At 34.8% G+C, this 12,906-nt stretch overlaps 1 protein-coding gene across 24 annotated transcripts in view; it reads left to right on the forward strand.

Annotated features, from left to right (window-relative positions):
• Nucleotides 1-12,906, forward strand: part of AFDN (afadin, adherens junction formation factor) — a 179,154-nt gene that overhangs the window by 63,974 nt on the left and 102,274 nt on the right. For 14 of the 24 annotated variants that reach the window (XM_072643890.1, XM_072643902.1, XM_072643911.1 and 11 more), the window contains exons 3-6: nucleotides 2,936-3,051; nucleotides 4,839-5,002; nucleotides 5,779-5,939; nucleotides 8,488-8,645. In XM_072643890.1, the coding sequence (XP_072499991.1) occupies nucleotides 2,936-3,051; nucleotides 4,839-5,002; nucleotides 5,779-5,939; nucleotides 8,488-8,645 (599 nt within the window). The remainder of the gene's footprint in view (nucleotides 1-2,935; nucleotides 3,052-4,838; nucleotides 5,003-5,778; nucleotides 5,940-8,487; nucleotides 8,646-12,906) is intronic. The other 10 variants (XM_072643891.1, XM_072643904.1, XM_072643895.1 and 7 more) reach the window with 1 other exon arrangement.

Consider the following 12,906-nt stretch of genomic DNA (forward strand, 5'->3'; position numbering starts at 1 on the left):
ATCGTCTTGTATACTACTTTAAATACTCAGGAAATATAAATTGAATTTACCTAAAACCAAAAAAAGATAATTCTTGCCAGCAAAATTTTTAGCATGTCAAAGGGTTCAGTGTCAGAAATAGTTTTATATATTTACTTTTCTGTTAAACATTAAGGTTCATTGAGCCTTTCCATTTGACTTGCAGTCAAAACCTTCTATATGTATATTCTTCCGCATTTAGATGTGAGTCTCCTTCCTTATATATCAGGAACTGACTTGCTTTTCTATAATAGTAGCTGTTGAGTACCTAGCATTTTTTGTAGTACATTGAAGTTTACACAGTGCTTTACGTGTCATCCTATTTTATCCTCACAAGAACCCTGGGAAGTGAGTGCTAGTATTATTCTCATTTTCATATTTAAAAAAAAATGTCTGACTTACCCATAGTCACACAAGCTAGTGCCTTACATCTGGATTTGAATTTAGGTCTTCCCAACCCAAGTCTGATGGTCTATTGCTTTACACATAGTAAGCACTTAATAAGTTCATTCATTCAGATTTTAACTATTGCAGGTAAGGTCATATACGTACACACTAACCACGCTACAAAGACAATGAGCAATGCCTGAAATTAAATAGGCTAATCATAAAATCTTTGAGGAGACTGTAGCAGTTATCTAGTCAAAGCTGTATGTTAAAGAGAACTCTCCTTTAAGTGTCCAAGAATTGGTCATCTGGTCTTTGCTTGAACCCCTCTTGCAGTGGGTAATCCACTAACTCTTTGAAACGACAGCTTTTCAACCTATTGGACAGAGGTCTTTTCTTTCTATCAGGTCTAAGTCTGACTCTTCACAACTTCCATCCATTGCTCCTGTTTTTCTCCTCTGAGTCCAAATCTAAATCCTGCTTCTACTTGATAGACCGTTATCCTTTCAAATACTTGAAGGATAATTCTCATGATCCCTCTGCGTGTTCTCCCTGACTAAATATCTTTAGTCCCTTCAACAAATTTCATGTGACCTAATCTTGAGAACTTTTGCTGACTACTTTATGTTTCCCTGAACTGACTATCATCATCTAGATGGGATCTAAGTTTTAATTAGTTTCTTTTGACTGCTTTACTATACTATACTGACTCATACTGAGTTTGTAGTCCATTAGCCTGCAAGTCCTGAGAACAGGATGGAAAATCCTGATTCAAAGAGGTAAAAGTCTTGTGAGCCCATTTAATAGAAGCGTTATTGTCAGTAGTAGTAACTAGCATTCATAAGGTGATGTGAGGCATTTTACATTTATTACGGTTATTTATCCTTTAGAACAATTTTGTGATAGAACTGTCATCATTATCATCCTCATCATCCCATTTTACAGATATGGAAATGTTATAAGGTTTATGACTTGCCCAGGGTCAGACAGCTAGCAAATGTGTAAGGCAGGATTCAAAATCAGGTCTTCTTGACTCTAGCATCCATCATTGCTCCTAGTTGTCTCTAATAGGATATGCCAAGAATACAACTAAAATTTTGAAATTTCATTGATTGACAATAAATTGAGTTTTTTGTTATTTCAGATCAATTAACTCTTTACTGAGTGGTTGTTGCTAATTTCTTCCAGGTCAATATTATAAGAGTTTCATATTCAGACTTTGGTTTTGGATGGTAGGAATTTTCCTTTAACCATCTCATGTATTTTTCAGATATATTATACTCCCGTCTTTTCTTATCATACCTTTTCCTACAATCCAATTTTTCTCCCCTAAAACCACTAATTTTGGAATATTTAAATAAGATAATATAGTTATTTACCAAATATTTCCCATACTGTTTTGACAAAGTTCCTGAACCCAGTCTTACATACACCTAGGGTACACACATGCATTAGGTTGGGAATCCTGGGAACTAGTTCATATATATCGAGGCAGAAAAGCTTTCAGTTTGGTCGCAGTTGAAAGGATCAGCTTTGCTGCTAAGAATATAGAGAGCTTCATCACCAGAAGGTTGACCACCAGTTGTCTTTGGTTAAAGCAGTTCCCTACAGAGGACATCAGTAAAATCCCAACAGTATCAAAGTAATGGGCGTAGATAAGCACTTTTTATTCGCTTTTACAATTACCATCCTAGTTCAGGTCTTCCTCATTTATTACTCAAAAAACATTTTAGATTTGTCTTTTCTCCTGCCCCTTCTGTTACATTATGCATAATCACCTAAGTAATCTTACTTAAGTGTATTTTCTATCCCATCATTCCCTTGTTCCAGAACGTTGTTGCCTTTGAACAAAAGTTTAAATGCCTCAGCTTAATGTAAACTAGGCAACTTCCTTTATCAGTGCTCTCTCCATTTAGATCAGTGCCCTGTCCAGCCTATCTAGGAGGGGAAGGGGAAGGGCAATGGGCTGACTTGCCTGGGGTCACACAGCTAGTAAGTGGCTAGTAAGTGTCTGAGGCTGGAATTTGAGCCCAGGTCCTCCTGACTCCAGTGCCAGTGCTCTATCCACTATGCCACCTAGGGGCTCCGTAGCCTCTTAAATTGTTCATAACCATTTCTGTGCCTTGGTTCATGTTGTTTGCCTTGAAATCTTCACTTGGCCATATCTGTTCATCACTTCTTTTAAGACTTGGCTCATAGCTCATTCTCTCTAGGAAGCTTTTACTCCATAATGATGCCTAATGAACTTTTGGCTTCTTCATATTACATTGGTACTGCAATTCATTATCATGTATTTGCTTTCATTTTCTAATTCATCTTATCTCCCCAACTAGTGGGTCTTTTTCCTTTATATTTTACATAGCCCTGAGTAGAGTTGAATTTAAATATTAAATATTTCATTTATTTTGTAAGCACTGGAGGTATGTTTTTTATGCCTTTTAAGATCAAAATAATAGGTATCATCATTATCTGTTTATCATGTACATTAAGTAACCATGATCTTTTTAAAAAAATCTTTCCTGTGTTGAAGAAGAAAGAAGATTGGATATTGATGAGAAGCCTCTAGTTGTACAGTTAAATTGGAACAAAGATGATCGGGAGGGCAGATTTGTGCTCAAGAATGAAAATGATGCTGTTCCTCCTAAGGTAGGAGTCCTCAATTTCATATTGTAATAATTTTAAAGTTCAGAGCCAGATCTTACCCAGTTAAGAGTGCCCAACTGTGTATATTAAGTAGAAACTCATGAAGCAAAATGTTTTTCAATAAAATGGTTTTTGATCATTTGTTTTTTGCATTTAAAATTTATTGCTTCATTTCTTCCTCTACTCTTTTTTACTTCTGGAAGGCAGACAAAAGCACTAGATGAAGTGCTTGATTTGAAGGGGAACATGATTCAAATCCCAACTTTGTTGCACCACCCTTCTCTCTTTAATGAACCTTAAAGTATGATGATAAGAAAATAGTACTCAATTGTATAGGGGAAGAACACTAGCATTGAAGTTGGGAGATCTGGAATAGACTTGTAGTTGTATGGTTGTGAACAAGTTATTTCCCTGTGTCTTTAGCTTCCTCTCAAAGATATAGAGCAAAAAAAATTGTGCACTCATATACACACATACACACACATGCGTACCCCACCACCTTTTTCAGTTATTTGGACTATTCTCATTTATATTTTTATCTAAATATGACTTAGTTAAATATGTTAGTGCATTTAATTCATATGTAAGAATGAACCCCATGCCAGGTGGGGTTGTTGCATTTTTTTATATCTTTATGCCCAGTGCCTACTGCTATGCCTGGGATACAGTAGGTGCTTAATAAATATTTGTCTAACACTGTGTGCCACCTGAAATTTCCTGTTTTTATATCAAATTCTATCTGACTTGATAATTTGACTGGTACCTACACCTACTAGGTATCAAAAGCAGCATGATTTCATTTAAAATAAATCTTTGGAATTTTAAATGCTGTAAATATGAAATATGATGTCCCCAAAATCTTAGTGTAGTTTAAAAAGTCATTAAAGCCTAAAACTACACTAAGACTTTTGGGACACCCTATATAGTTGATTAGGTCATGCTATTCTTGGGGATAAAATAGAGAAATGTGTGCTGAACATATTACTGTTAAATGGTTTCCTAAGCGATTGAATTGATGAATCCAAAGAAGGTTGAGTTGTGGGGTATACCACAGTACCCTTAGTTCTGTTTATTCTTAATACTTAGTACAAATTCTTAGAATCTCAGGATTAAGAGGGACTCCATAAGCTGTCTAGTGCAACCTCTGTTGTTGAACATATTTACCTAATGACTTGAATTGAAAACATTTTATCAGATTTATGGATGAGATTTGGGAGGAGCAGATAGATTATTAGATAATAGAAGCAGAACCACAAAAATGTGTAGAATGATAATTAAAATGCTGGCTGTTCACCAGTTAAGTGAAATTTAACAGAAATAAATGTAGAATTTTACTTTGGGTTAAAATCACTTTATGAGTAAAGGATTGGGGTATCTAGCAATTAAAGCCTTACAACAGTATTACTCCAATCTACATTTTCAAGCTTTTTTTATACTACCATTAGTTTATTTTGCTTTGCTGTGAAAAAGATCTTATTTATACCACAGGAAAAAAAAATTAACCCTTTCTCTCAACAATCTATAAAATCATCCTACTAACAGAGCCATTAAAAACAGCTGCGTTGGGTAATCAAAATCTTTGTTACTTTTGTGTATAAGTGTATGTGATATATTACAATTTTTAACTTAGATGTAAGTAAAAGTATTTTAGATTTTCCCATTCTGAAAATCACTTCACTCTTTCTCTGTTTACTTTCTCTTGTGGAAATATAATTTAAAAATATATAACTTCATCAATTTCAGTTTCTAGAATTTATTAAAATCAGAACTTTTACAACATTTTTTTTCAGAAGGCTCAGAGTAATGGGCCTGAAAAACAAGAAAAAGAAGGTGTGATCCAGAACTTTAAAAGAACTCTTTCAAAGAAAGAAAAAAAGGAAAAAAAGAAGCGGGAGAAAGAGGCATTGAGACAGGCATCTGATAAAGATGATAGGCCTTTGCATGGAGATGACATGTAAGTTCATTGTTGAAACAACCTAAATACTTTGCTTTTACAAACCAAAAGATTTCTCCCTATGTAATCCATGATAGTGACCAAATACAGATGTGATTAAAAGGCAAGTCAGAATATATTACAGTAGCTACTTATGAAATACTCATTGATTAGAAAGTTATTTTAAACATAGATTCTAAAGTAGAAAACACTCCATAGTAGCAGAAATTTCTGTTGTCAAGAATATCCTCTTCACATGCATGCCCCTTCATCTATGTACTATTTCATATATGTGAAATGAGGGAATGTAGCTTCTGCCTCCTGTAACAGTCATTCCTCATATATTCTCTAATACCTTTACTCATCCCAACAGACTGGCATGGCTGGAGGACAGTTAAAGAGGAAATAAGATTGGTTGCTGTTCAATCATAGTCACAAATTGACTTTTAGAAACCTAATCTGTCTTTCATTCTTGTTTAGAGATTACTAATCCCTTTTCTACATGCTTGTCTATTTTCAGTTTGGAGTTAATCTTTTTTTTAGTACTTATAAGTAAAAACAATAGGTAATTAACAAACTATGCTATAAACTATATTAGCTTTAAAAGGATCATTATCTCCTCATTGACATACAAGTCTGTTATATTATTAGGTGCTGTTTAGTAGATGTACTATTCAAATAATAGATTACAGTATCAAGGGAAATCTTCATGTGGTCTTGGACTGTCTTTAATCTAGTATTTTGCTGTGGAAAGCAACAATTCAAACTGTCATTGGTGATGTTTCTTTTCTGGCAAGTGAGAATTCTCGCCTGGCAGCGGAGGTGTATAAAGATATGCCTGAAACCAGTTTTACACGCACAATATCAAATCCTGAAGTAGTCATGAAACGGCGAAGACAGCAAAAACTAGAAAAAAGAATGCAGGAGTTCCGAAGCTCAGATGGCCGACCTGATTCAGGTAGTTACCCAAATTAAGATTCCCGCTTAGGGGCTGCATAAGAACCTGCAATATCACATTTGTTCATTTTAGGTCGTGTATATTTATAGGTTAACTATGATTTAAACCTACATCAGGGTCATAATAGTCATGTGGGGTTTCAGGCACCCCCAGAGTCAGTTTCCCCTATCATTGAGGTTAGTGAGCAAATTAATCACTCAGCTGTGTGTGTTCAGAAAAGAGGTTTCTTCCTCTTTTCGTAAAGCAGAGTTGTGAAAGGGCAACTGCTGCGTGCCAAAAGTTGAACAAGTGCAAACATTCTCTAAGCATTGAAACTGTTGGTTTGGAGAACATTGAGTACCTGGGGGAGCCAGGTAGGTCAACAAGGGAATGTATCAGGAAAAAACCCTGCTCAATACAGAAATTATTCTGAATTATGGAGGGAAGAAAATGTTAATTACTTCCATTTTCCCCCAAAGGAGAAATGGATTTACCCGTATTTCAGGAGGTTTTATAGTAAAAATAGGAACATTGAATATAAGAATGCCCCCCACCCCCAAATATGGCATGACAAAATTGATATTACAGCATAGTATACTTTTTGATGGCTTTTTGTCATTTTATTTAAAATAAAGGAATTTAGTCCAATTGTGCTGTAAACCCCTTCTCCTCAAAGCCTATGTCTGGGCAGGTCCTACCAAGCTCAATATAGTCTTCGAGCTTTGGTTTCCTAATGAACTCAGTAATTTAAGTCACAACTTCACCAAATTCAGAGATTCATCCCCAGCTGGCCAATAGGTGATAAAATCTAGAGTTATAACACAAAAAGTCCCATCTGCTAGATAGTATGTGTATTTATGTGTGTGAATAGTGGGAATGATATAGTATTGTAATATACTGGTAGAAACAATACTTTTGAAGTTACAAAACTAAGTTGATTTCTCTCCCCTCTCACTCTCAATTCCATAATGCTTAAGAATCCAGTTATTGGGATATGTTACTGATGTCAGTCTACTCAATAGAAAAACATCTAATGAGCACCATCTAGTGGCAGAATTGGTGTTTAGAAGGACCCAAGATATTCATAGAGCTTAGAACAGCTCTTAGATGTCATCTAGTCTAATTCTTTCATTTTATAAAAGGAAACTGAGGGCAAGCGATTTTTCCAGAGTCACACAATCAGTTAAAGCTCCATAGTCTTTTGTTTCCTGATCTAGGAGACAATCATAGTTTCTTCAAATCCTACTGTAAGTGTTTAATTGTTTAGTTTACCTTTGTACAAATTTGTAAAAAATGTTTCTAGCTCTTGAATTCCTTTTCTATATTGATTTTGTTTAACTGGATTTGATTGCTTATGTGCTTTTTCAGGGTTGTGGTTAAAGAGAAAAAGGAGTAGGATGAAAGTATGTATGGTAGTTAATTACTCTTTGAGGACAAAAAAAAAAGGAAGCCCTAAATAATTCAATACTTTTTGTTCAGTCACCTCAATATTATTAGTTGAAATCAGTCTTATGAACAAAAATGTATTACACAGGTAACTTAACTTCATTACACTTAAAATATAGACAGTCATTTATATTCCCTTTCCCTGATGGTGGCTGGGGGAATCTATAAATACTATTTTTGTAATGACACATAGTCAGGTAAAATTGAGAAATTTCAATAGAAAAAGAAGTAAATATGTTAATAAGTAGAACTGATGATTAAAACAAATACACATAAGCCTTGAGTACTAAATACTAAAGAAAAATAGGATGCCAGCTGAAGCTCTACTTTGAATTGATTTTGATTTATCTTGATAGGAAATGTATATTTTATAAAATTTAAAGCAGTGTTTCTGTAGTTCCATAAACTCATCAAGACATTTCAAAACAAGGCAAACTTAAGGCAACTATCATAATTCTTTTTTTTTTTTTAACAATCACTGCCATACAATTGTGATTTTATCCCCCCCTCCCTCCCCACGACTGCATACAATTCTGTATAGATTCTACATATACTTTCCTATTGAGTATATTTTCACTATAGTCATGCTATGTAGTCAGACTAAGATAAATGAAAGAAATCGTATAACAAATCAGAACATGATACACAAACACATACACATACACAAATATGATCTGCTACATTATGTGAGTGACTTCCATATTTCTCTCTCTGAGTGTGGAAGGCATATCATAATTCTTTAAAGTGAAAATGTCATTAGTTTGAGTCTACTACAATATAAGCTTATGTTAAATAAAAGAAAAATAAAGTTGTTAGGCATGAAACAACTTCCCAGTTGTAAAACATTTGCTGATAATAAAGCAATATTATTGTTCATTACGTAAGTTATTCTTGTTATACTTAGAGTAACATTGCTCAGAAAATATATCATTCAAAAACTTAGCATTATCTGTTCTGTGGTACTATTAGTGAATATGCTGTGGTAAAAATCATTATAATGATCTCATTGCAAAAGTTTGCTGAAGTTTTTCAGTGTATTACCATTGCAAAATTTTTTGAACATTTGTAATGATAGTTTAAGGATTTTTGTTTTATATTCTTAGACTTTTTTCTTTTTTTACAGGTGGAACACTGAGGATTTATGCAGATAGTTTAAAACCAAACATACCCTACAAGACAATCTTGCTGTCAACCACAGATACTGCAGATTTTGCTGTGGTTGAAGCTTTAGAGAAATATGGTTTGGAAAAGGAAAACCCCAAGGATTACTGTGTTGCACGTGTAAGTAACCACATTCTGTCAGCATCATTGGCACCAAAAAAAATTGCATTTAAACTGTAAGATTTTTTTAAAAGTTGCTTTAAGCAATCTGACATGCATTTCTGGATAACTGAAATTTGGTAGACTAAAAATGTTTTCTTTTGTGACTTTTATTATGAGGATTAAAATATCTAGAAATTTCGTTTTGCTTATTCAAATGAATTAGTGACTTCCAAATATCCAAAGTTTGTTGATACATACTCAGTTTATCTGAGTGTACTACCTTATCCTTAATTTCTAGTAGTGTATCTGTAACCCTCTTAAAGGATCTCACCAGAGGTTTGTGCAGCTTATTCAGTACTAAATTGCTGAAATATTATATGCATGTTTTCCATGCTGAGTAACAAATTACCTTTAAAAATTTCTTAATAATCATCAATCACAGTGAAAGTTGACTTCTTCATTTTCCTGGAATATCACAAGTATACAGAATGTTTTCAAAACATCATATTCTTAGTTCTAGTGTTACTGTCCTAGAATTTAAAAAAGCATTGATAAAATAAGAAAACTGAGTAAAACTAAAAAATAAGAATGGGATATTAGTGGCAGGATTTATGTTTCTTTGATGGTCTAAATTTTGAAGAGGTTGTCTAAATTTGTCTTGTCAACAGAAAGTGAAGTATCTTTTTGTAAGACTTAAATGATTGACCTTTGCTTAGTCAATTAACTGACTTTTTAATTTTTGCACCAAGGAAGACCTTCATAATGTTACATAATTATAATAAAATAATTCCTTTCCTTGAAATGCAAATTATAAGACCAACATCCTTTAAATCAGTGTTTAACCTTTGCTGCTGGTGGTGGTTTTATGGTCTTTTCTAGTTTTCATTTTGTGCAGTGATATATTTACGTCCATTTGAAAAAAATGTGACAATTCAACAAAGTTTTATTAAGTATCTACTGTGTTCAGGGTGCTCTTATGTTTGTAAAAAGTTTGCTAAGATATTAATTTTTACTGTGATCCCTTTAATCACCTTTAGTTGTTAAAATTGTGATTTGTTGCATATACTTAAAACTGATGTTTCACTGAGTTTACTTGATTTTGAAATGGTTCTTTAATTATGCTTAATAACCTAATATATACAACTCAAATTAGACTTAAACTTTTTCTTAAACGGTCTGGATTTATTTATTTTTAGTTTTCAATGTTTCCACAAGATTTTGAGTTCCAGATTTTCTCCCTACGTTTCCCCTCTCCCCCAGATGCCATGCATACCCCATTTGCCCTCCCTTTTATCATCCTTCCCCTCTCATCTTCTTCCCCTTTATTTTCTTGAAGAGAAAGATAGATTTCTATATCCCATTGCCTGTATGTCTTATTTTTCTCGCATGTAAAAAGTTTTTTAACGTTTGTTTTTAAAACTTGAGTTCTAAATTCTCTTCCTTCTTCCCTCCTCACCCACCCCTATTGAGAAGGCAAGCAGTTCAATATAGGTTATACATATGTACTTATGCAAAACATCTTCATAATAGTCATATTGTGAAAGACTGTATTTCCCTTCATCCTATCCCAGTCCCCAATTCTATTTTTGTCCTTTGACCCTATCCCTTTAAAGTTTTTGCTTCTGATTATCCCCTCCTCCAATCTACCCCCTTTCTGTCATATCCCCTGCCCCACACTTATCCACTTATTCTCTCCTACTTTCTTGTAGGGTAAGATACCCAATTGAGTGTATATATTATTTCCTCCTTAAGCCATATCTGATGAGAGTAAGATTCACTCATTCCTTCTTTCACCTTCTTCCCCTCATTGTAAAAGCTTTTTTTTGCCTCTTTTGTGTGAGATAATTTACCCCATTCTATCTCTCCCTTTTTTCTTCTCCCAATATATTCTTCTCTCACCCCTTTTTAGACACCATTCCTTCATATTTAACTCACCCTGTGCCCTCTGTCTGTCCGTCTGTCTATCTGTCTATCTCCTCCAACTACCCTAATACTGAGAAACGTCTCATGAGTTACTAATATCATCTTTCCATGTAGAAATGTAAACAGTTCAACTTTAATAAGTCTCTTATGATTTCTCTTTACTGTTTACCTTTTCATGCCTCTCTTGATTCTTGTATTTGAAAATCATACTTTCTATTCAGCTCTAGTTTTTTCATCAAGAATGCTTAAAAGCCCTCTATTTCATTGAATATCCATTTTTTCCCTTGGAGAATTATACTCAGTTTTGCTGGGTAGGTGATTCTTGGTTTTAATCCTAGCTTCTCTGGAATGGCATATTCCAAGTCCTATGATGCCTTTATGTACAGGTTGCTAGATCTTATGTTATCCTAATTGTATCTCTATGATACTTGAATTGTTTCTTTCTGGCTGCTTGCAATATTTTCTCCTTGACCTGGGAACTCTGGAATTTGGCTACAATATTCCTTTTAAGATCTCTTCCCAGAGGCGATCATGGATTCTTTCCATTTCTATTTTACCCTCTGGTTCTAGAATATCAGGGCAGTATTCCTTGGTAATTTCTGGAAAGATGATGTCCAGGCTCTTTTTCTGATCATGGCTGTCAGGTAGTCCAATAATTTTTAAATTATCTCTCTTGGATTTTATTTTCCAGGTCACTTGTTTTTCTAATGAGATATTTCACATTGTCTTCTATTCTTTCATTCTTTTAGTTCTGTTTTATAATTTCTTGATTTCTTGTAAAGTCATTAAGCTTCCATTTGTTCCATTCTAATTTTGAAGGAATTATTTTCTTCAGTGAGCTTTTGGACCTCCTTTTTCATTTGGCCAATATTGTTTTTTTGGGGCATTCTTCTCCTCATTGGCTTTTTAGACTTCTTTTGCCATTTGGGTTAGTCTATTTTTAAGGTGTTATTTTCTTCAGTATTTTTTTGAATCTCGTTTAGCAAGCTGTTGACTTGATTTTCATGCATCACTCTTCCCAATTTTTCCTCTACTTCTCTTACTTGATTTTCAAAATCCTTTTTGAACTCCTCCATGGCCTGGGACCAATTCATATTCCTCTTGGAGGCTTTTGATGTAGGATCTTTGACTCAGCTGTCCTCCTTTGGTTGTATGCCCTGATCTTCCTTGTCACCAAAGTGAGATTCTATAGTATTTGTTCTTTTACAGTGTTTACTCATCTTCCCAACCTAACACTTGACCTTCTAACTCTTTGTCAAGATAGAACTCTGCTTCTAGTGAGAGTGTGAGTAGGGATGGTGGTGTGTGTATTGTCCCTAGGAATTTTGTATTAGCTGCTTGATCTCCAACTGTCTGTGGACCCAGAGCTCTGGAGGCAGCCTCTGCTGCTGCTTGCCACTGCTGCTACCACCCCTATTGCCTAGGGGCTGGGGCCAGACCTGGCCAGACCTTGTGCTCCTCTTTCACTCAGGTCTCACAGAGTTTTTCCACTGACCCTTTTGGTGTTTGTGGTTTGAGAGGTCTGAAAACTGCCACAGCTGGCAATGATTCAGTCCCCTGAGGCCTGTTCTGGCTCATCTGTGCCAGTGCTGCTCATGATGAACTGTTCCCCGCTCCCTGTCCAGTGAGAAAGACCCTTCCTGTTGACTTAACAGGTTGTCTTGGGCTGGGGATTTGTTTCACTGTCATTTTGTGGGTTCTGTAGCTCTAGAATTTGTTTAGTCATTTTTTACAGGTATTTTGAGGGCTTTGGGGGAGAGCTCAGGGAAGTCCCTGCTTATTCTCCACCATCTTGACTCCACTTGACTTAAACTTTCATAAGATCATGTTAAAGTTTATTTACTTTACATTTCCTAGTTCCTGTGGGTCTAAACCCAAGCAGTCTATAAAATAATGACTTTTTCACATGATGGAGAAGTGATTAAATTGGTACTAACCTTTTGAGGCAAGACTATTAGATGTAAAGGTTAGAGAAATGTCATTTTTTGATGTGAGTAACTTGTAAAATGCTTTCACGGAATGGTAATCTTTGTTAAGGAGGTGGCCCTGGGAACACTTGAGAAGAGAAAAAAGGAATATGGACTATGTGCCTTGAATTTGTGAAGGATATCCACATACTAAGAGAGAATGCTGGTTCCTAATAGTAGCAAACTAGCTAAAAAGCAGTACCTAAGTACTTTGTCTTTGTCACCAAAAAACATAGAAGAAAATTATTTCGTTATTTCATTGTTAGTCCTTTTGGTAGAAAATGATACTAACAACTAACCTATATATATGTATGGTGCTTTAAAATTTGCATGGTGCTACAAAAATGAGGACTGTGTTTTGAAGATTGATGATGGAGGCAGTGTGGATA

The sequence above is a fragment of the Notamacropus eugenii genome, chromosome 2 (genome assembly GCF_028372415.1).
Source record: "Notamacropus eugenii isolate mMacEug1 chromosome 2, mMacEug1.pri_v2, whole genome shotgun sequence".
Classification (NCBI taxonomy): domain Eukaryota; kingdom Metazoa; phylum Chordata; class Mammalia; order Diprotodontia; family Macropodidae; genus Notamacropus; species Notamacropus eugenii.